The 25,294-nt window shown below is 43.0% G+C and overlaps 1 protein-coding gene across 3 annotated transcripts in view; it reads left to right on the forward strand.

Annotated features, from left to right (window-relative positions):
• Window positions 1-25,294, forward strand: part of LOC115142667 (mitogen-activated protein kinase kinase kinase kinase 3-like) — a 76,582-nt gene that overhangs the window by 15,916 nt on the left and 35,372 nt on the right. For 2 of the 3 annotated variants that reach the window (XM_029682300.2, XM_029682301.2), the window contains exons 2-8: window positions 10,227-10,284; window positions 18,693-18,783; window positions 19,380-19,444; window positions 21,634-21,689; window positions 22,375-22,422; window positions 23,021-23,063; window positions 23,734-23,806. In XM_029682300.2, coding sequence (XP_029538160.1) covers window positions 10,227-10,284; window positions 18,693-18,783; window positions 19,380-19,444; window positions 21,634-21,689; window positions 22,375-22,422; window positions 23,021-23,063; window positions 23,734-23,806 — 434 coding nt within the window. Of the gene's footprint in view, window positions 1-1,926; window positions 4,110-10,226; window positions 10,285-18,692; window positions 18,784-19,379; window positions 19,445-21,633; window positions 21,690-22,374; window positions 22,423-23,020; window positions 23,064-23,733; window positions 23,807-25,294 lie in introns of those variants that run through there. The other variant, XM_029682302.2, reaches the window with a different exon arrangement.

Below are 25,294 nucleotides of genomic sequence, written 5' to 3' on the forward strand. Positions count from 1 at the left end.
AGTGTCTCATGGTCAAGCAACAACAACTCCTTGAGTGACATTGGGTGGGGTTAAGTCTGTGTGGGAAGTGGCATGGAGAGGGATGACTCAAGGAGTGGTGTAAACTATAAAAATGGACGTTACACAGGGCATATCACATTTAACATACCAAACTTTCAAATACCGCTATGTAAGGTAAAGTAAAAACCCGTAACAGGTCCGTGCAGCAATACCGGTATATAGTAAAATACGGTATACTGCCCAGCCCTACTTATAGCTGTGTCTCTCTACTATGACATTCGTATGACTGTGGCATGAGAGTGTTATAGCATGGTCATGATAGTAAGTGTTAACTGTTATTGTAATGAACACCAAGTCCAGGTAGAAGACAATGTACCGACCCTAACCTATATTTATGTAGTTGGTGCTGTATATTAACTAATATACATGGGTTCTTGAAAAATAATTGTTTGTTTACAAGTGTACCGTTTATGCTCCCTGCGTATAAAAGCCATGAAAATTGATGGAAAGCCACGAACGCAAGATTGTAATTTCTATGCTCACACGGTGGAGGAACATGTTGCCTGTAACCTACTGTACTGTGGTAAACTGTAAGTGGCACTTCACCTTTTAATATGTAACGTCTGTCAGGATTTTTCTACAATATATCAATTATATGTGGAAATATGTGTTTGATTTAGCCAGCAGCTGATGAAACCAAGTGAATTCTTTCCTCCCTCTCTCCCCAGATTTAGCTTGTGGCTATCACTGTCTAGCTGGCTAGGTTTAGGATATTTACTAGCCCATTTACTAGCCCAAAATCCACAATTCGCCCCTCCAAAGAAAGCATGGCTCTCGGGATTCTCCGAAATGCCGCCAGATCCGCATTCGGATCTATGGCCAAAGCGTGGCATTTCAGTTTAGCCTGCACCTGGCAGACTGTATAGAAAACTCCCCCGGAGCCACAAAATGGCCGAATTACCACAACATGCAGCCCCCACAAACACCTTGAAAACTTGCTCTATACAGTAACAGTGACGTCCGCGGCCAAAATTACTATTTCCCATAGGCTTGTGCTGTCTATAGCAGTGATCACCAACATTTTCTGAGTCCAGATCACTTTCACAGTTATAAAGCAAGCCGAAAGCTACTGCTCAGATTTTTTTTTAAACATGACTTCAAAAAATATAAGCCTATGCAACATTAATAAAAACAGTTATGTAGGACTGAAGTTTGTGCAGTAGTCTGTATATACTGTATTATTTTATTTTACCTTTATTTAACTAGGCAAGTCAGTTAAGAACAAATTCTTATTTTCAATGACGGCCTAGGAACAGTGGGTTTACTGCCTGTTCAGGGGCAGAACGACAGATTTGTACCTTGTCACCTCGGGAGTTTGAACTTATTATCAGAGCATATTGGCTATGTGCTTGGCCTGACAATATTGTTCTTTTTAAGACCATATTATATTCCAAAACACGAGCTTTGATAACAAAATAGATCAGTTGTATCACTTGCGAGGCACAGCATACATTGAAATAATTAGCTTTTTTTTTCTGGACTGATGGTGCCTGCATCTGATGGTCAGTCTCAACGGAGGGAGGGAGTGAGCAGCAGAGGGGTCTGCCTCTCACTGTCCCTGCTTTCTCCTTTCCTAAGGTGAGACTGACAAGTGAGGGGATACCGCCCTCCCACTCCCTTTTTAAATAGCTGAACTGCCTGTTTGGACAGTACATCAGGCTTGGGTCGGGTTGTTTTGATAGTTCTGCGGCTTCTATGCGTCTAGAAAATGGTTTTGTATTGATTTCAACAATCTGAGGAAGCCCTATTGTCTGGGGAGGGAGTGTGTCAGTGTGGAGTTGGGGGATGGAAAAATGGAGGGGAGGAGGGTGGGGGAGGCAGATGGATAAATATATAGAGAAAAGAGTGAGGGAAAGTGAACAAGAGAGATATAGTGAGAGGCAGAGTGTGGGTCTAAAGGAAATATGGCGACACTGCATATTTGCGTCGCAGTCCTGGTTTGAGTGGAATTTGTTCATTCTCTTTCTAAGGGCTGTGGTGGTTAACTGTGAAATGGATTGCGTAAGCAGATCTCCTCAGACAGAGTTAGGCCTCCTTCAAACTCAATGGCCTTGTTAGAATACTTAAATGCATCCTTCCTTGTTTCCTTGAGGTAATCAACAGATCTATAAGTGATTGGACAGATGAAAGCAAGGTTACCACCCATTACTTCACTGATCCAACCAATTCTGATCTGTGATTACTTAAAGAAAGGAAGGAGGGAAGGATGCATTTGAAATATTCCAACAGGGCCATTGATTTTCCTGCATTTCAGGAAGTACTGCATTTCATGTGCTACCTCAACTTTCAGGGGTGTATTCACTAAAAACTAAACAGAAGAAAACAAATGAAACGAGGAGGGACCTACCTGAATTTGTCCAATAGAAACGCGTTGCGAAACATTTTGCTACGGTGTGCACTGAATACACCCCAAGTTCAGCTCAACCGGAACTCTTTGAAGTTTGGGGCTAAACTTTGAATAGACATTGACTGGATGTGGTCCAGCAGCAGCCATTGTGTAGAGAGAGTGTAGTGAAGAGCCTACTTGGCATCCAGTCATCTCAGTCCATTTAAGCTGTCCAGAGGCACGGCTATGGGGGGGATGCGCTTGATTTGGTTAAGGTGATTAACACTTTAGCTTACTAACCCTCTTGTCTTGATCCTTGTTGGCCTGCCTTCTTCACACCACATACTACTCTCACTCTCTCATTGTCTCGGTCTCTGCCTCTCCTGTTCTCTCTTCTCTTCCTCCTAGCCAATTAGATACTAATCTGATACATATTCTGTTGAGATATCACTCTCTCGCCATTAATCTCCCGGTAGGCCTACATATCTCTTGGTACGTCTTTCTCATGGTATGAAAATAAAATCAAAAGTCTACCCTTAGCTAGGAGACAGTGAGGCCATCCTTTTCATGTGTGAATACAAAGCATCTATTTTACAGTATCAATTAACTGTCTTTTGTATAAAAAGCCTGTTGCGAAACACAAGACGGCACCAATGTTCTTTTCCTCAGCGAACTCTCATAAATGTTGTCACCCAATCCTTTCACACTTGGAATTTTTCATCAATTATTTACCCGAGTCCCACAACTGGGCCATTGTCCCTTCCTGTTCCGCTATCACAGCGCCGAGATTGGAATCTCCCCATGCGGACCAACCGGGGCTCATGACCCTGACTTTGAACACACCTGGCTCTGATACGTCTTAGGCAGTGCTTTATTTGAAGGGTACCTACATAAGGTCTTCATAACACATTCATAAGAGGTATATTAGCGGTTCATAAATGCTTATGTCACTACTGCTTTAAAATAGCCTAACACTTTGTTTTACATAAGGTTGTCATAAACACTACATAATTGGCGTTACATTAGAAGTTGACAAATGATGTCACATAACCAGATTCTATCTGGTATGAAGCACAAGACCCTAAACCCATCTCCTTACTTTGTGCTTGAATGACATACTTATGACACCTCTATGTAGGCATTATAAAGGAGCTTTTAAATAATGAATAAATATTTCTAACATTCAGAATGGAGTTAATGGTCAGACACTGAAATCACACTAGACCTTCCTTCACAGGCACTCTGTATGAACTGTATCCACATCCGGGAATCGTCAAAACCGCCCTATTCAGGAGTCAAATGCTTAGAATAATAAAAGGCCTCCTTTCTTGTCTTGGCACCCTTTCGGTTCCCCATCTACCCTTTTTTGTGACTATGGTTAGCATTAGGGATGTGCATCTTTCCCTTTCAAGACAATTCGATACGTATCTAGATACATGGCCTCTGAAACGATACAGAAATGATACGTTTTAGTTTGAATTGGTTCGGTGCGATTCGATACACCAACATTTGTTGCATAAATACATTCATTTTCCATTCTAAATTCAAAACGGCTACTGATGGCACTCGTGCTGGGCCTCTCTGAGCTGGATCTCTCTGAGCTGACCTCTCTCTCTCTGTTTGTCTGTCTGTGTGTGAGAATTATATACATGTGTAATGTAGGCACCTGTGCTGAGCCATACGGGAAACAGGGCATCTACCACCTCACTATCAGACAAGGGAGGTAATGTTTGCTTTTTCTACCTCCACTTTCGATCTGAAATCACCATCAACCACTAATTAATTAGTCATTTTTTGCAGATTCAAAGTGTTTGAGCTCGTAATGTAATCAATATTTTTCTTTAAAAAAAATCATATGACATAGCCAATGAATATAAGGCACAACTTTGGATTTCACCCCCCATGTCAAACCGTTTGTTTTCTGTTCTCATGAAATGATCAACTTTACTCTGTATATCTAAAAATGACCAAAACTATTGCTGATGGTAAACCGGAACATTAAATGTAATGTAGCTAAGCCCCGATCAGCAGGTATGCTGCTACAGCCAGATGAGACGTTTCTCAGGCGGTAGTTTAGGCTACGTTATTCCGGTAAAAAACACTTTTCAACCGCGCATTTGATTACAATAATCTAGCATATTATATTAGTTGTCACTCAACTAATAAAGCCTAATAATGCGCAAGCCATTTTACAAACATTTTGATGCTGAAGGTGACGCGCGGCCTACCTCTTGGTCAGCGTGCTAAGCCGTGCACCGAGCGCAGTTTGACTAGGCGACTGATAATGCCTGAGTTGTTTGGCATGTAAAATTACTTGCACATCAATGACTGTCAACACAGTTGCTTAGTTCGACATTGAAAGAGAGGACGCATCACTTGTCACAAAATATGAGGTATTTTCAGAAGGTAGAAAGTATTATGAGCACCGCCGATTCGTAACGTTTGAATCGATTTTATGACCGATTCATGCTAAATTTGGATCAGTTTGGGGACCTTGGGACATTTGAACCAGGACCAATGTGTATCGCTGAATCATTACATCCCTAGTTAGCAGTTTATTTTGTCCTTGATCTAGGATCAGTAATTTTTTTTGCAGCCTAAGTAATTATCGGGTCATTAATATGCAATTACCATTTATATGTATAATATATGCCTTTTAGCAGATGCTTTTATCCAATGCATACAGTCATACCCGCATACATTTTTCATATGAGTGGTCCCAGGAATCGAGCCCACTATCCTGGCATTGCAAGCACCACGCTCTACCAACTGAGCTACAGAGGACCACAACATTGTTTAACATTTCATTAACATGACTGACAAGTAGCCTAAATAGAGACCTGTAAAACAAAGTGAAACACAGACTTTGACCTAGGGGCCTGAGGAGGATGCATGTTCAGATAGAAATGTACTGTGTAGAACATGTTGGATTATCTGTCATATGCAGTAGAATAGGGAGTTGTCAGCTCTATTCATTCTATTTCTATCTGCAATGTTTAGAAGCACGCCCCAGCGTGCTCCGTACCCCCCTCTCACAGAGCTGTCACCCAAAGGTGTGAGAGGCTGGACACAGAGGTTTTCTCCCTTTTGGACCCTGTGGTTTGGAAAGCTGAGGAAATCCTCTCTGTCAGCTCTTAACGGACCTGTTCTTCAGTAGTCTTGAAAACCCGACCCTAAGCAACCATAATTAGGGTCTGGTTTCAATGACGGACTCTTTAGGTATAGAGTAACTACATCAATGCCCACATCACGATCTTATCCGCTTGAATAAAATACACAATAGTATCTAGCAAGATGGAGATCACAGAGGTTATTTCTAATGAGTACGTTTCGCAAGTGGCTAGTTTGCTTCAGCTACCTTCACTAAAACCACTGCAAAGGTTTTGTCTGGAAACTTTGGTTTCGAATTGCAACGTTCTGGCGTATCTGTCTCGTGATTTGTTGGGAGAGTTGTCTGTCTGAAAAGAAACCACCCTGGACATTTTTTCCCCCTTATCGAAGTTGCCAAAACAGTCTGTTATTGAAACCAGACCCTAGTCACTGTTTCCTAGGGTTGGGTTTTTGAGACTTGTTCCTCAGGCCTTGAAGTTGAGCAAGTTGAGCAAACATTGAGCTAGCAATGTCAATATCGCCTGTGCAACTCCCGCAGTGATCACATGCACTTAATAAACAATAAGTCGCTTTGGATATAAAGCATCTGCTAAGTGACATGTTTTATTATATTATAAATATGTCATTCTGAGTGTCTGTCCAAAGTCAGAAGTACACTGTTGACATTAAAGTGGCCTGGATTCTATCAATCCTGCCTGAAAAATTTGTGGCTGTATTTTTGTAAAACATTTTGTGGTTTGTCTATTTCAGACGGGAGTCTACCTGGTATTTTATAAAGGTCGCTACGCAAAACCATACACCGGTTTTACTTGACTCAGGAAAATGCTAAAGGGTTAGTTCACCCAAATTACAAAATTACATATTAGTTTCCTTACCCTGTAAGCAGTCTATGGACAAGGTGTCTTGTTTTGGTTTTGTTTACCTGGCGACTGTCTCCAAGTGCTAACTTTTTTGCATTTAAGGCATAAGTACAATGCAAGTCAATGCATGCCATTTTGTAATTTGGGTGAACTGTCCCTTTAACATGTTAAATACTTCATGGATGCCTTCACTCCACTGTAACATTTTTCAGTACAAGTTCAAAAGAGGTCTTCTCTTTCCTCACCATGAAAGATTAGCATTTAGCATTAGCTACCCCTATCTGTCATACTCCCTTTGTAAATAAAGCTGCTGGATCAATGGTAGTTCTTGTTTCACACAGACCAGGAAGTGAGTGGAATTCCACAGCACTGCTATGAGCAGGCATGCAGAAGGGAAATAGGGTCGTTCTGTGTCAGAATGGAACAAAACATGACTTATTTCTCAATCCATTTGGAGACAGATGTGAAATGTATAATAAACATCTTTCCCCCAAAGGTCATTTCTATGGGTTACATTTCAGAAAAGTCCACAACGTCAGGGTCATTAGTTGCTCCTATTTCACATTAAATGACCCAATAAAGACAGAAGTGTCTGCCCCGAACATCCTCTTTTTAGTCTCCCTCCTGACATGTCTCTGATGTTTGAGTGTTGACATTCAGGAATAGATTGATCAGACACAAAAAAACAACATGTCTCACTGCATTTCTGGATTATATTTCCATCCGTTGTTCTTACAAACAATGACAGTAATTACATCACACATTAAACATCACAAAACCGCTGTAACTGACCACAGACAAAAGCAACAGGCCTACACATTGCCTTGAACATGTATCTTATCTCGTTTGCTCAAAATGCAGTGAAATAAATACTGCCCTGGTGTAAAGAACAGGTCGCTCCAGATTCTGCTCTACAGTCTGTGTGAACCCTGTGGCCCCTGCGGCCCGTGTCGCTTTGGCCTATGTTGAGATGTATTTTCTTTGGCTGTAATTACCTGAGATGGTAGCCAAAGGGCCTGCTGTGCCCTGCGCCTGTGCTGCCTGAGCTTGGCTGAGTGCATGGCACTGGGGCGGAGGAGAGTTGGGTCAGCGTTCCCGATGGAGGGGAAAGCTCTATCTTGACCCTGTGTTGCCTTGGCTGAGTGGCGCTGGAGCGGTTGGGGTAGGGTTAGTGCTCCCAATGGATGGAAAAGGGGCATGGGCAGCCTGCAGGGGAAGGTTGGAAGGAGTAGGGGTTGAAGTTCGTAGAGAGGTCGGAGAAGAATTAGGTGGGGGCCAGTCAGAGTAAAGGATTCATGACCTGTCTGCTTCTCCTCCTTTTCCTTTACCACCGTGACGGCGGTAGGAGGCTAACGTTGGTTGTGGAATGTTGCAGAGTGTGTACTCTCTAAGCTCATTTGCTTTAATCCCTCGCGGACAGAGTGCGGTACATAAATGTTCACGTAACGTCCGTCAACAGACTTTGGGATGCGGCAACTAGCGAGGAACATTGTTGCACTGCACTGGGTTTGCGTCACTGGTTATATTGAGGAATCACAATTTTGCAGGGCGGGGGCATCCTTTGAATTTCGGAAGGGGAGGTGACGTTTTGGACCCTTAGACTTGCGGAGAGGGGGATGCAGTAACCAAATACTTTCCGGCTCCTATCTCACACAGAACCTAATCAAATAGTTTACAATTTATTTTTGGTTCAGGGTTACTAGAATTATGTCCCGTTGAGAGCTATTGAGTCTTGTTCTTGACGATCAGAAATCTCAAAAGCCTGGTTAGGTGGATCAACATGACAGCGACTTGTTTCTGATTGCCCGTTCCAGCATACTGTACAACTTCAAATGCATGTATTGGAACATGGCCACTTGACTCCAGAAGGCTAGATGATGGTGCCGTTCTAGTATCTAACTAGATATGGAGAAACTAGACAGAGGGGGAAACCCAATGGACTTAACCATACCAAGACCTTGTGACATGATCATCATCAGCCAGCCCCTTCCTCTCCCTTCGTCCCCTCAAGGGCACTGGTCGATACCCGGTGGGCGGTTTCCCACGGTCCTCAGCTCTCACCTTAGGGTGGGGGTGGGATGAGGTGGGGGCGGTGTGCTGGTGGTGGTCGTTGTACGTCACAGGCGTAGTTTGCATTTAACATGCGGTAATGGCCCATATGATTTGCCATTTTCGACGAAATTAGATATTGACCTTTGGTAGAAGTGCCTGTTAACACCACCAGTGCGGTTGATCCCGCTATTGATCTCCGAGTGGTCTACGTTTCCCATAAGGTGCTAGTTAACCTTTTGGAGGTGTTTTTCGCAAAGCGCGTTCAGGTCATTAGTGAAAGACTGCGCAGAAATTTGTATTCAATTTCACCAAGGTTTTAATATGTGTGTGTGTGTGTGTGCGTGTGCTAATATTTTTCACTGTCTTTTGTGGAAAATCAATGTGTTGCTTTTTCCAATCGCTTTAAAAGAAGCGCAGAAGTGTCACCTTTGCTGTGACACATGCCAAGATGTCATTATAAGTATGACATTGATTCTTGATTAACTTTTCTCCCAGGGTCAGCTATGTTGTATAGTACGTCTATCCAAAGGTACTTGAGTATCTTAAGACTGTACCCTGCTGGCGTTTTCATTTTATGTGCCATTCTCTCCAAGCTCAGCCCTTCATGAATGTAACATACAATGTGAGCTTGCTGGCTCTGAAGAGTTTTTTTTTCCATTTTGCGGTGAATGATTTTCTTGCTCATCACATTGCTGCTAAACTGGGATTCTCTGCATCTGATGGTGGAGCAGATAGAAGGCGTGGAAATATAGACTCGGGTCATTGATCCTGCGTCTTGTTTCCTCCCATGCCTTCCATCCACTGCCCCCCTTGTGCTTTTGTGGAAGAAATTCCTTTTGAGAGTGCAGTCTGAACGGGATGAGTGGCGATACATGTTTAATGCTTGGCAGTGGTAACCTTAACCCCCAACCCCGACCCTAACCCTAGCTCTAATTGAACCCTTACCTTAACTCACCCCTTATAAACTCAACCTCAATCCTAAACCAATTTCGATTAACCTTTGAAAATGCCGGCTAAATGTCTGCCTTTATGCTTCTTTTCCGTGTTTTGATTTCCCCGTCTAGTAATAACCTGTATTGAAGGTTGGCCTATTGCATGTCTCCACAATAAAATAGACGTATTATCTAAATGATCATTCCCTGATCCTGAATAACCGGGTTTTCAATCCATAATGACTTGAATATCTTCTCACTGAACACCTGAACCATGATTTTCCTTGTGACAGTCAATTCCGCACTAGTCAGGTTGGGATAAAAACCAGAATACACAGTATCTCGAAAAACCGGAGTCATCATGACTATGCAAGTTTTATCTGTAGCTATTTAAAGGCCCAGTGCAGTCAAACATGATTTCCACACTATGAGGTTGGAATAATACTGTGAAATCAGCCTGCTTTGGTGAGATGGAGTTTTTGACACCAGGTAGATAATTAGTTAATAGACCAATGAGAACTAGAGTTCAAAACCAGTCTACCAGTAACAGCTAGTTTTCAGTTTTCCTCTCCCCACTCAGACCACTCCTCGACAGTCATAGCAAAATTCTTGCTTGAGAAATTGCTCTTTGCTAAGAAAATATTTTTGTTTGTTTTCATTTAAAATGGTCAAAAAGAATCACAGTAAGGTACTTAATTGTTACACAGAAATGATTTTATGTCCAGATAAAAACATCTCCGTTGGACCTTTTTTTAAGTCGAGCCCCGGTTCCAAAACACATCCTCCTCAAGGTATGCTCTTGGGCAGCTCTCCATCGATCACCTGTGGTTTTCTGTGTGTGGAGACTGGTCGATGTGCTCACCCTCTGTCTTGTTTGTCTTCCAGGCTCGGAACGTCACCACAGGGGAGCTGGCGGCCATCAAGGTCATCAAACTGGAGCCCGGTAAGAATCTTTGCCTCCATCTTCTGACACTCTGGGGTGAAGTTTTCCCTACGTACAGATCTAGGATCAGCTTGCCCTCCACCAATCAGTGGGGAAAATACAAAACTGACCCAAGCTTAGCGTCGAGGGGCAACGTCACCCTACACCTCAACTCACTGTCTCAGCTAGTTCAGCCTCTCCTGACCTATTATTCAATTTGACTTACTTAAATCTTCTCTCCCCCACCATCATACTTCTCCAGTCATTTCTGTGCCTATTTCTGAGACCCACTAAACATTTGGAGGAATTGAATTGACCCTAGGCAAAATACAAAAGGGTTATGCAAATGTTGGTTGGAGCATGTTGCTCGGGTTTAAATCCTGTATAGGCCACACACCGGCCTTATTAGCGTAAAAGGCATCTGCTTCATGCCTACCATTTATCATTTGTTACCCATCGCTTTAGATGAGAGTGGTGTGTGTGTTTTATCTGGGACTTTTTCTATAATAGTCAGGCAGGCCTGGTTGCGTCCCAAATGGAATGTGTCCCACGTCAGGCCAGGAATGTGGAGTGGAGCTAGCCTTGGGAGCCATATCAGACCAGATTTACTTTCATCTCAGCCTCAGATGGCTGGGCTTGATTAAGTTGGAGTGTTAAGAGTAAACCTGTTGGAGCTTGCGGCCAAAAGCTCTTTGTCTGCGCCACAATAAGATTATCATTTTCGAATAGAGAGGAATATCAGATTTGAAGTCTCTGTGGTATTTCAAAAGCTGCCTGCTTATATCGAATGCATCAAAATCCAAGATGTCCTTATAATTTGATAAGATGATAATGATGGATATGAATTGTTATTCAGAAAAACTTAAAGTAACACTGTTGATATTCTTGTAGAGCTGTTGCTAGTAAGTACCCTAGAGGGATCCCGTGCAATTTCACATTATTGCATAGCAGTGAAACACAGAGCTCAAACGCCTTGTATTATTAAAATGCATTGAATGTCACATCCTGTCACGATGCAACAATGTGTGAAGATTGCAGGACTTCCATAGGCAAAGTGTTACCTATTACTCTACATCAGTGCAGCTCGTCCATTTACGTGACACCCTCAGGGGTTACACATTTTTATTCTAGCCCAGCACTAACACAAAATATTCAGAATAGGGTTTAAAAAAATCCCTATTCTGGTAATTTTCCAACTGAGATTTCTGGAAAACCTGGTAATTTTGGGAAAGTTATCAGAATTTTGCAGCCCTAATTCTGACCCCACCCCACACACACACAACCTTGTTCATAAGGATAACCTAGGCGTGGTATAAGCCAACTGACTCACTTCTCCAATAACCTATAGAGGCGATGTCTAACAATCCAAAAAGCAATTTTTATTGTAGTGTTTTTCTTAGTTAGCATTAGCAGACTATCTCATTGGTCCACAGTTAGTCATAATTGCTACTATAAAACAGCCTAATTATAGTTGGTTTGTGTTTGGTGATAATCTGTCACCGGTCAGTTGTGCAATTGAATCCTGCTATGAATAGCACATTATCAGTCTTCTTGCAATCTCTAAACTGCATTCTGCTCTGTTGCTTCCATATGTGGGAATAATAGCAAACTAGCTCTCGGATGCAAACTTTTTTAGCCTACGGCCATTTCTGTCTCCTGTCTATGATACGTGGATTAGGTCATCTATTGAGGTTGAATTGATCGTAAATGTAAATATGTAAGTAAAGTTAGAATTAGTTTGGTAATGACGTTCCATTCACGTGAAACACGCGTTTGACGTATTCGATACCATTCCCCTCCAGCCTTTACCACGAGCCCGTCCTCCCCCCAATTAAGGTGCCACCAACCTCTTGTGGTTCCATTCTAGTAATCATAATCTATTCATTTGCTAAGGCTGTTTGCTCTGTGTGATAACGCAACCTTAAGGAAACACTCCATTGCGACAAGTCCACCGATCACTCTAACACCTCTTAACATGAAATCGGAGAGGTTCGGATAGATGTAAGCCTTATCACGACAGTATTTGATGACTCAGTGGAGCTATTACTTTATTGCTTATACCTATCCAATCCTTTCAGATCTACAAAAGGGTGGCTAGGAGTCCATGTGGAATTCTCATTTTGTACAGTCATATGATATTATATTGGTATTTTACTGATTCTAATAGGTATGGTGCTATTTAGAATCCGAATCAAACAACAACTCGATACATCATTTTGGTCTTAGTCAACTTTCAGACTCATTTTACAGTTAACTGTTGATGCTATAGTTGGGACAAACCAACCCAGGGACTGGGAACTGGTGGGTGTAGGCTAGGCTAGAGACTAAAGAAATGTTTACTTACATTTTCTTGCTATAAATCAACAGGGATTCACTTTGAGTTTGGCTTGTGAGACTGGGTGTCAGCAGGTGGTAGGCTTGATGGACTGTGAGTGTGCGTGCGCGTGAGTGTGTGTGCGCAAAATTATGTGCAGTTATCTATGTGTGTGCGGGTGTGTGTACAGATATGCAGCCTGGGGCTTGTGGGGTACCATCTGACATTGCGGCCGTTAAGAGTTCAGACAGGAAGAACCAGCTCCTATAGAAATAATGAACACTACTACATACAGCCCCTGCTCATGTGAAGCACGCTTGTGTGTGTTACCACTAATATTCAACTTTCAGGCAGTCCGTTAAATCTACAGTACAGAATAGGATCATAATTTGATTAACCTGTTGCAGGAGAATAGTGCTACAATACAGGACATTTAAAACGTGTGGTGTATTTGCGGTTTTAAAAAGGCTTCTGAAGTTTGTAATTTCCACTTTGACATTTCAGACTTCATTTTCCCTTACAAGAAAATATATCAACCCCTACAAAAATGTCCATAAATTATAATAATTCACATTTCCTGTTGCTGCAGGATTATTCTCCTGCTGTAGCAAACTGGCTCAAATGAAGTTACTACATCTGTAGCTATCCAATGTTAACTTTCATAATTTTGTGTGTGTGTGTGCACGTGCGGCCGTGTGTGTTGTTGTCCTTGTACGTGAGTGTGTTCTTCAACAACCAAAGCTATTCTTGGGTGGAAGGTTGAGGGGTCAGTCAGTATTGAACCACCCCCTGACTCTCCCAATCCTCTCCTTTTAATGTCAAACCACCTCTTTACCATATCCGCTGTGACAGCTCCTGCCTTGCTTTTGGTCGTGTGTCCCAAATGGCACCCTATTCCCTATTTAGAAAATAATGAAATAATTGTGCACTACATAGGGAATTAGGGATCCATTTTGGAAGCGGCTTTACACAAGACTGGAGTATTTCTGCAAGGCTTTTGGACTGGGGGACCTCTGTCGTAGCGCTTCTAACGTTAAGAGGCACTATTGGTTTGCTGCAACTTTCCTCTCCCTTCGTGTGTCCGTTCTTGTAAGGACACTGCATAATTCTACAATAACAGGAATTGATTTGGGGTTTATTTGTGGCATATTTTTAGGTTGTGCTCGTGGTGCCATGGTCATTTCAAACATTTGATTTGTGTCAGTTGTATTATCATCCACAGCTGACTGTTAACCATGTTTTATTTATATAAAGGGATAGTAAGCCAAATGACAAAATTACATATTTGTAACCTTACCTTGTAAGCAGTCCTTACAGAGTATCATTGTCTTCTGCATGTAGTCACTCAAGGCACTTTTTTCAAAGCCCCCTTTATGAAAGACCATCAATGTTAGGTGTGTGAGTCTTTATCATAAAAGAACACTGTACTGTGACCTCTCTGTGTTGTTTGGAATTCCAGTGACTTCAATGTTGCATTTCAAATGACTATTCCCTATATAGTGCACTACTTTTTACTGGGGCCCATTGGGTGGGGACTTTGTAACTCATTTGTTACATATTCGTCGCCAAACCCACTGGCTCCAGATCATCTATAAGTCTCCGCTAGGTAAAGCCCCGCCTTATCTCAGCTCACTGGTCACCATAGCAACACCCACCCTTAGTACGCGCTCCAGAATGTATATTTCACTGGTCATCCCCAAAGCCAACACTTCCTTTGGCTGCCTTTCCTTCCAGTTCTCTGCTGCCAATGACTGGAATGAATTGCAAAAATCTCGGAAGCTGGAGTCTTATATCTCCCTCTCTAACTTTAAGCATCAGCTGTCAGAGCAGCTTACCGATCACTGTATCTGTACACAGCCAATCTGTAAATAGCCCATCCAACTACCTCATCCCCATGTTGTTATTTATCTTCTTGCTCTTTTGAACCCCATTATCTCTACTTGCACATCATTATCTGCACATCTATCACTCCAGGATTAATGCTAAATTGTAATTATTTTTGCCTCTATGGCCTATTTATTGCCTTACCTCCCTAATCTTCTACATTTGCACACACTGTACATAGATTTTCTATTGTGTTATTGACTGTACATTTGTTTATGTGTACCTCTGTGTTGTTGGCCAGGTCGCAGTTGTAAATGAGAACTTGTTCTCAACTGGCCTACCTGGTTAAATAAAGGTGAAATAAAAAAAAATCAAGATGGGGTTTCTGATGTCGTTTGAACTTCCCTTGCGGATGTTTAGGGTTAAAATGCTTATTGTCTTATTACAGTGCATTAGATGTAGAGAATGCACTTGACAGGCCTTTGATGGTTAACTAGATTGATGGTGACAATTGGAGCTGGAAAGTGGTCAGAAGCTTTAAAGAGAGAGCGGGAGAGAGTGTGTGTGTGTGTGTGTGTGCCCGCATTTATCAGGTGGACCACATGCGGTGGAATTCGGCCCGGAGGTCTCTTATTAGCCATTCCTGCTAACGCAGTGCAGGAACCCCATCTAACATTCATGCTGCCAAGGTTTTCACCCTACCTCTTAAAATGCCAACAGCACGGCAACACGAGGGGAAGGTGCCACAATCCACCGTGACAGCGTGGAGTGACATGGAGGTGCTTGTCAGTACGCATCATGGCCAGGGCAGCTGGCACTCTTGACAGATGTCGCCATGATGTCCAGGAGTGCGTTTCGTGGCGACAGGGTCGATGGCTCGAGGTGTGTCGCCAATGCCAGGACCATGGAAACCTACGTAGGCTAGACATAGGCTGAAAGATTGACTATTCATAGTGTGTGGAGTGGACACACACACACACACACACACACACACACACACACACACACACACACACCCCAAGGGTGGGCGGCTAACACCCTCTAACATGTCACAGTTAACCAACACCGGACACCATATTCAGCACCTTGTTATATCTGCCTGTCTGTTTCAATCTCAAATGTAAAACTGTTTCCCAAGGATGCTTTCAAAGCTTTAGCCCAACTAATATTCCCTAGCAACAGTTTGCTTTGGTCTAATTGGCTTATCTCGCTTTAGTGGCGTGCTGTGCAGAATTAAAAGAAGTAATTTAATATTTGCTTCTTTTTTTTTTACTTGTTCCAATTTGTTCTAATTTGTGCTGTTTGATTTTCAGATGGCATCTCTGTCACAGTTTCCTTTTCATTTGGGCTGGCTGCCAGGCTTTATCTTCATCTTGTGCTTTGTGCTGTCCATGTACAGCCCAACAATCTGGCTTAGAGGCTGCCAAGATCTGTGTAACTGCTCCAATAGATCTCAATCTGTTTCCATAAGGCCCCCTCCACCAAATCTGGATCCTGTTCATTAGGGCACGCAACGGGAAAAGTTTGAAAACATTTTGCAACGGAAAACCAAAATGAGCATTCCGTTTTTGAATTCCTTTTTTCTTCCGTTTGGTACCTAATGAGCACAACCTTGATTTCTTCCAGTCGTCCATGGTATCTGCCAACTCTAAGCCATTTTCTGTTAGCCAACATGAGATTGTGGTTGTACAGCCATCACATTATGTGGTCCTTGCTTGCTGTCAGTGTATGTGTGCATCCCAAAGGGTGCACCCTATTGCATAGTGCACTGCATTTGACCAGAGGCGTAAACTGCACCGGTCAGGGGGTAAAGCTGCAAAGAAACTGACCTTATGTCAGAGCTTAAGGGCAACTGCATTCCATTATCCTTGTGCTAAGGTAAGCTCTACTCTTCTGGGGTCAGCAATAAAAGTCTTTATTCCTTGCCAAACATTCACAACTGTTTGCTAAATAGCCCAAATAAAAAACAACCATTTGGTCCATACAGTTACAATATGTAAGGTCTTAGTGACCAGAATGTAAATATTAAACACTCTTTTGTAACTGCAGATTAATACTTCATTCCATGTATTTGTAGGATATTGCGATTAAAAAGAATACATAAGAGTAAATGAATGACAGAAGAAAAAATAACTTTTAGAATGATTCATTGTTAACGCCATGTTCTTAACTTAAAAAACAACAACATGTAGGCAATTCAGCTTACATTATATCTCTGTAATAAGCCAGTACACCTCCACTTGTGTTCTAAATATAACATATTTAGAAATTGTTTTGAGTCCAAAGACTGATTCTGGCAAGCTCGAGATAAGTGTGCAGGAGTTTATCCAAAGTCACTCCTTTGGTGTTAGCACATAGAGGCGATTGCAGTCAGTAGTAGGCTTCTCCCCCAGTCCTACATGCCCCATAGACACTGATCTTGGGTCAGTTTAGCCTTTTCCCAACGAATGGTTAACATTATGATTGGAGCAGGAGACGCTGATCCTGGATCTGTACTTAGGGGAAACTTCACCCCCAGAGCATCCTACACAGTCAGCTCCTCTCTCCAATCCCCTCTGTGCTGGAAAAATGTCACCGCGTCACCGGAGAAGGACAGGCTCACCACGACAGGAAGCACCAGGGCCATCTGACCTTGGTCACTGTTGAAAGTGAATCCTAGGACACTCCCTCAGGAGGAGGCCGTAAGCAGAAAAAGACCCGCAAACCCCCCCCCCCACCGATATTTCATTCATCATAGGGTTCGAGTAAACTTCTTCTTCTTCTTTTTTTTTTTTTTGCTGCAGCGCCAACGCTATAGACAACCCTCGCCTTGCATATCCAGCACGTTACATACATGTTAATGAGCCAGTACGTAAGACGGCATACATATTTATTTTCATCTCTCATTGAGACTACAGAAGGAATTTTGAACGCGGAGCAAGCGACCGGCTTAGAAATATTGAATAGTGGCAAGAGAGATAGAGGGAGGTGTAAAAAAATAAATGATCAGCTTTTTAATGAGGCCTGGAGCGTCCATCATTAAGCCAGCAGTCACACTAAAGTGACTTTGTTCTCTCTCGCGCTCCTCCAAAGCGTTTGTCCCGGCGCACACGTTTATAGACGTTGAGACCCGAGACGGAGATCAAGGTCAGCCCAGATCGGCGCCGTCAGGTCCACGAACCCCAGGGGACATCGGATGAGAATCTCTTTTTTTCGACAATCAACCAGGCCCCGCTGTCTGTCCCTCGGGCCAATCGAAGGCGAGGGAGAGCTTCATGGGCAGTCATTTCTCGTTAAAGCCAATAATGGTGCCCTGCTTCTTCCTCTGAAGAAGCATCGGGTGGAGCTGCGCTCGATAGCTCTGCCTGGGAGAAATGCGCTGACCTAGCAACAGTGCTAGTGCTAACTTGCTGATGGAGAGCGCCGGGTTTGAATGTGCAGCACGCATCCCGTATTGACAGAGCTGCTAAAAACGAAAAGCAAGCATCCCCGGCGGGTTTTCGTCAAGGGCTATTCACTGCCGCCTTGTCATTAAGAGAATGTCTTATCTGTGAGTGTGTGTGCATGTGTTTTGATTGTGTGTTTTGAGTGCACCCTCAAGGAGACAGCCCCCCCCCCCCAAAACATAGCTTCTATTGGTTTCTATTTCCCCAGTTTCCAAGCCCATCACGTTCCCCTGCGTTAGAATAGCGTTGAGTGTCGGGAAACACTGGCCTTCTGGTGGTGTTGACAAGCTGCCAAACTGAATATTCCCAGCCTGTGTAATTATGATCTGTGGAATTGATTCCCCTCAGTGATCGTAGTTGGACGTCGTGCGGCTCATTGATTCTGAGATGTATGGTCCTCATTTGGGAGGTGTGGAGCTTAATGTTTGCAGTGATAGCTTTGCCAGTTTGACAGATGCCTTCATCAAAAGGGACTAGCATAGATTACAAATAACGCATTGATTCTGCTAAATCAATCCTCCGAGCCATTATCTCTGCACATCCGGGTCAGTATGCAGACTAATGCACAGTTGGTACTTGTTTAGAGACAGAGAGGAGTCTACTTACTCTAGTTCCCAGCTAGTCTTGCCAGAGTGCTTTGGTTCAGCGAGGTGGTTTAAGCGTGTGTCTGCATCAAAAAATTAATAATTCAAACTTATTTTATGCCATTTTATTCATGTAGAAGCAACTGAAGTTCCTTTTAAAGTCATTCAAGTGTGTTTACATACGTGTGTGTTTGTGTATGTGTTTATAAATGTGTGTTTATGTACATATGTGAATTTGTCTCTCTCCTCACCTGCTCTCTCACGTCTGCCGTCTCTCCACAGGGGAGGACTTTGTGGTGGTGCAGCAGGAAATCGTCATGATGAAGGACTGCAAGCACTCTAACATCGTGGCCTACTTTGGCAGTTACTTAAGGTAGCATATTTAAAGGCCCGCACCCCGCGCTCCCTCCGTCACCATCCCTAACCTACCCTACCCTTCCCTCCTCCAAGCCGTGCCCTGGCTCAGTCAATTCCCAGCCACTTACAGGCTAGGAAGTACACACACACACACACACACACACACACACACACCACACACCACACACACAGGCTCAGCGTGGAGTCTTACTCCACTGCAGTCAAGCTACAGTCAGAGCCTCTGGTCCAACCTAGCCGCACTAACGTTAGCTAGCGATGTGGCTAATTGCTAGCTCTAGGGAAATGCTTTGTATTGAACTGCTCAAGACAAGGGGAGGTGGAGGGTGGCCATACTGAGAAGTTGCAGGGGCTGAAAAGAGGGAAGTTTCAACGCATTGGTTGCCCGGAGGGCGGTTGTGGCCTAATAGCCAAACCGCATCATGCTGTGTCACGACCTACAAAAGACTCCCAAAAGCAGTCATCCTCTTCATACTCTCGCTCTACCCCCCCCCCAGACTCCACCCCGCCCCCTAGCATTTGGTTTTTACTCAGACTATTTTGAGACGTACAGTATCAATTGTAATGTCATTTGTTTCCTTTTGCTCTTTACAGGAGAGATAAATTATGGATATGTATGGAATATTGTGGGGGAGGGTCCCTACAAGACATATATCATGGTAAGTAGACACAACAACATACACACACATATTTGAAAAAATGACAGCTGGTTCAACCGGTACGATGAAGCCAAATTCAATACGTTTCAGTGTGTGGTTTTAAGCTAATTCCTCACTCAAGCTAGGTGCCCTCTTACTAGGGGTACGTCCCAAATGGCACCCTATTCCCTTTATAGTACACTACTTTATGCCACGGCCCAGAGGGAATCGGTTGCCGTGTAGGAAGTAACCTAGCTCCTACCACATAACCAGACAGACAGTTAACAGATTCTTATTACTCTTTTTCTTCTTCTTGTCTTGGTCGTTAAATGGAGAATCTGCAGTTGCTACATCCATTTTTGGACTTTAAAAGAGATGATATATACCCATTTTAATTCGGGAAGAATATAATTTATAAATTGCCTTGCACTTAGTTCAACTGTCTTACCCCATCACAACCCAAAATATAAGCTGGTTTTACTCCAATGTTTGTAAACATTGTAAGTTGTAAACAAACACTGTATAGGTTTAAAACATGGCTAAAACTATAAGTTTGATGTCATGGATGGTCAGTCCTTTCATCCATAGCATCCATCTATACATTGGAGTAGTTACATTTCTCCAGGCCCCATCCCGGAGTTGTGTACGAAAGCAGTGGTGGCATGACGTCTTTGTAATTGTTTGAACTGCAGATTGCCCATTTAAAGCACAGGTCATTAGAGCGGCTGTCTTAAGCAGCTGCTGTCGCACTTGTGCGCGCACACACATACACTCACAGAGACCGTGTTGATTCTGCTCTTAATGACTGTGCTGGGCTCAGTCGGCTGCGAGGCCCCTCGTTAGAGAGACAGAACAGCAGTCGACACCGCCAAGTACCGTTGATCTCAGCCTCCCACATATCAGCTCCCCGCTGCCACGGAGACGACGCGCTGCTCGTAATGTCCCCAACCCAAGGCTCCGTCTACGTCTCCGGTGTAAATAGAGGGTCCCCGAAACGGAAGGCGTCTGAAATGCCCTGTAGTTTCGTTGTGTCGTTACATTCCTTGGACCTTTTAACCTCAGTCGTTTTAGATGTTGGGTATTTTTAACAAGGTTTTAGACCCGCCCTGTAGGCAGGTGGCGGGGGAGGTCAAGGGGGCATGTCAATAGTCTAACATAGCTTCCTCTCCGTCTGCATTGATCTGAACATGGAGGATAGGTGAAAGCAGTATGGTAGACCATAGCTGGGAGTATGCTGTCAACTGTATAGGTTCTTTCAGGTCAGTGCTGATGAAAGAAAGAATATAAAGGTAGGAAGTCATTTTCAACTGAGTTTTGCAATTGAAACAGGGTCAATGAGTTGCCAGCTAACCTGTGTAAATATTTGGAATTAACATCATCATTTTTTGGAAAGATAAGCTTGAAATGGGAATGTTATAATTGATTGAACTGACTAACTTGGTGACCCTGCTTTTTGATATACCCCCTAGAGGCCTAAGAGAACGTTAGTTTAATTAGCCCTGTCATGTGACTGACTGCACCTTTTAATCAGACCCCAATCAACTGGTGCGATCATGGCTTGCAATCTACTTTGTAGAGACTCTAAGACGATTAGCCTCTCAACGGCATGGCCAAAGCCCTCACACAGCCTAGGATTGAAGCAGAATGGTGTATGATGCGTGTTCTCACTCAAACTGAAGACAGACAGAGAGACGGGCGGGCGAGCAAATTCCAGAGGATCATGTTTGAATAGACAGTTGTTTTATTTGTTTATACAGGCGATCTCATTGAGAATATGCCGTTTCCTGTATAGTACTATAAATGATATTGAAATCTAAGAAGAATCTAGCTCTGTCTAATTCATTAGCAAATCTATTTTTTTGTTCTGTTTTAAATAGGGTTCTGTTGTGCCTGGTCTGTTCTATAGTCCCAATAATCACCTTGAAATAACCTAACGTTGCCAGGTAAAGCTGTCAGATCAACATCCAGTTGTGGACCCTATTGTTGATTTGATGTGATTTGATGCTGGGGTTAAATGACACAAATACTTCAAATGTGGCTTGAAATGATATGTGCCCAAGTAAGACCTTTAGCTTAAACAATATTAAAGATATACATGATACATTTGAGTTCAGGTACCAGATGTTGTCTCAGGCACCAACGGCCGAGGAACGTTTTAATAAAGCACGTGTGCTTCTCAGGCTCCAACTATGTCTCTCCTTATCTTTCAGTGACGGGGCCTCTCACAGAATCACAAATAGCCTACGTGTCTCGAGAAACTCTTCAGGTACGTCAATTCAGTTTGCCTCCTCCAAACGCTCAAGCGCTCACTCTTCTTCTGACACACGTCTTTCATCTCAAAGTGTTGCCTTTGAACGTCCTCTTACCTTTGATTTGACCCATCCACTCGAAATGAGACTGAAAGCAGCCTTTAGCAATAGGAAAGGGAAGGGAGATACCTAGTCAGTTGTACAACTGAATGCCTTCAACTGAACTGTGTCTTCGGCATTTAACCCAACCCCTCTGAATCAGAGAGCTGCTGGAGGCTGTCTCAATCGACATCCACGTCTTTGGCGCCCGGGAAACAGTGGGTTAACTGCCTTGCTCAGGGGCAGAACGACAGATTTTTACCTTGTCAGTTTGGGGTTTCGATCCAGAAACCTTTCGGTTACTGACCCAATGCTCTAACCAGTAGGCGACCTGCATAGCAACATCGTAAGGACTATTGTTGTCATTGATTTGTTTGATTTTGATATACAACTATTATACCATAATAAATCCCATCTTTAGAAATCCCCCAAAATAATAACCAGACTATTGCTTTCCTGGTTAAATGACAATGCTCTCATGCTTTGGAAAAGTATATGTGGTGATTTTGGTTGGATGCTAAAAAGGGACAACATATTAGGATGGGATATTATTTGTGAAGAGGTCAATGGACTGACTCACTGTAGGCATGTTTCCCTCCACAGGGTCTCTACTATCTACACAACAAAGGGAAAATGCACAGAGACATAAAGGTAAGGTGGGAAAATGGCACATTGTAGCAGGAATACATGGCTTCCATTGCATAGAATAGAGTGCACAAAGACAAAGGTAAGGTGGGACTGGGACAATAACCGTTTCAAGCAGGAATACATTGTGTAGATTAGGATAGAATAGAGGTTATTGTCCTCTTTATTAAGGAAGTCATTTTACACAAGCTTGTACGCACACACAAATAGGCCAACAACACCTTTACCCAGACATGTACAATTACATTGACAGTAGTTTTAGTGTCCTCCTCTGGAATTTCTTGGCATAGATGTGCAATAGCCATTATAAAAACATTTCTGACACTAATGGCCACCATTTTAATCCCCACAAGACATCTTTCAAAGTCACTCCAGGCTTTTCCCGTTTCGGTCTTTCCCCTGTGAAGTTTCCTTTTGATAGATGGCCTTGTTAAGAGACCGCCGCAGAAATGAAGTTGCACTGAAAATGTGCAGATACAAGTTAGTTAGACGTTTGATACGTTGTTGAAGGGGGAGAATAGGTAAAAACGTACTAAGCGCTTCCATAGGCCTATGCAACTGCAGATCCATTGTGACGTTCTGATCTTCTTTTATGTGCACAAAGGGAGCAAACATACTGTTGACAGACAACGGGTACGTCAAACTAGGTAAGGAGTCCAGGCGTGCAACTGTTTTCTTTGATGTGTGTTTCAATATGATGAATCATGGCAAGTTGATGAGCGCGTGAATCCTCACCTGGCGAAGATTGACAAGCTGTTAATTGCGCTTGGCTGTGAAGAGCACCTTCTGCTTTCACATTCTGTCTCTCTGTCTGTCCTCTCTCTCTCTTTCTGTGTGTGTGTGTGCGTGCTTTCCTATTCAATGTGTGTAGTAGGCGAAATCGAGTCTGCGATTGGACAGTGATAATTGTATCAGTGCTAACACTACACTTTATATCGTATTCCTTTTGGAATATTACCTGCGCCAGCTTACAAAAGATGTATAATTATTACAATACATGAGCATTGCATGATTTGAATTGATTTCAACATCGTTATGCATAATTATGCATAGTTTATCATCATCAAACGTGTATTAGAAATTCACTGTATTCATGATAAACTGTTGTTCATTGCATTTGGACATTTATTAGCCATTTATTCCTGATAAACTGTATTAATGTAACTCTGACTTTAAACAACTCATTTACAAATCATTCATTGGTGAGTAACGACATGTTAATAAAAATGCACAATTATCATTAATTATGCTTAATGGAGGCCTCATGTAGATATAACTACAAAGTCAGGCTTCTCACGTCTTTCTTTTCCTCTGCAGCTGACTTTGGCGTCTCGGCCCAAATCACGATGACCATTGCCAAGAGAAAATCCTTCATCGGCACACCTTACTGGTAACGTCCTTCATCACTTCTCCCCCTTCTATCGATTCTCTCTCTCCCTTGATACCCAAGTCAGGGGAATCTATCCATGGATCTATCGTCCGCCATTTTGTCAAGCAGGATATGAATGTGCCCTTCAATTGATTTTAAAAGGTGTTGGACCCCTTAGAGCCGATTTCCGCGGCCCGCATAATAAAAACATCCCCATCAAAATCTATCAGTTTAGGTTAGAGAGATGTTTTTTCTGCATTGCATCTGCCGATGTTGCTCTTCCGCATATGCAGTAATAGGTGGTAGAGCGGTGTTTGTCGGACCATGAGACATCCCGAAAATTGGTCTTCTTACGAAAACGTCTGTAGCGTTCGAACGGTTTGGCCTGCAAAAACTATTACGACTATTGAAAGATGAGACGCACGAACACGATGGCGTTCTCTGTTTTGCTATACGGCCCCCACAAGCCTCACAAGACTTGTCTGAAGGTACCAGTTGAATTTTTTAAATGTAAGTGTATATATGGAGAAAGTCTAGTGACAGAAATTAGGGCTTAAATACACATTTCAATGCGTGTCTGTCACCAGAGATTTTCACAGTTTGAGAATGCTTGACAAAAAATATATGCAAATCTAAACATGTTTTGCATTTCAAACTACAAAGCTAGTAGAATATATATATAATATATATATATATATTTGTTTTTTCTAAACCCAATCCAGCCCCTTACCCTAAACTGGGTTCATATCTTAACCCCAATCCAGGCCCTTACCCTAAACTGGGTTCATATTTTAACCCCAATCCAGCCCCTTACCCTAAACTGGGTTCATATCTTAACCCCAATCCAGCCCCTTACCCTAAACTGGGTTCATATCTTAACCCCAATCCAGCCCCTTACCCTAAACTGGGTTCGTATCCTAACCCCAATCCAGCCCCTTACCCTAAACTGGGTTCATATCTTAACCCCAATCCAGCCCCTTACCCTAAACTGGGTTCGTATCCTAACCCCAATCCAGCCCCTTACCCTAAACTGGGTTCGTATCCTAACCCCAATCCAGCCCCTTACCCTAAACTGGGTTCATATCTTAACCCCAATCCAGCCCCTTACCCTAAACTGGGTTCATATCTTAACCCCAATCCAGCCCCTTACCCTAAACTGGGTTCGTATCCTAACCCCAATCCAGCCCCTTACCCTAAACTGGGTTCATATCTTAACCCCAATCCAGCCCCTTACCCTAAACTGGGTTCGTATCCTAACCCCAATCCAGCCCCTTACCCTAAACTGGGTTCATATCTTAACCCCAATCCAGCCCCTTACCCTAAACTGGGTTCGTATCCTAACCCCAATCCAGCCCCTTACCCTAAACTGGGTTTGTATCTTAACCCCAATCCAGCCCCTTACCCTAAACTGGGTTCGTATCCTAACCCCAATCCAGCCCCTTACCCTAAACTGGGTTCGTATCCTAACCCCAATCCAGCCCCTAAACTGGGTTCCCTAAACTGGGTTTG

The sequence above is a fragment of the Oncorhynchus nerka genome, linkage group LG15 (genome assembly GCF_034236695.1).
Source record: "Oncorhynchus nerka isolate Pitt River linkage group LG15, Oner_Uvic_2.0, whole genome shotgun sequence".
Taxonomy (NCBI): Eukaryota; Metazoa; Chordata; class Actinopteri; order Salmoniformes; family Salmonidae; genus Oncorhynchus; species Oncorhynchus nerka.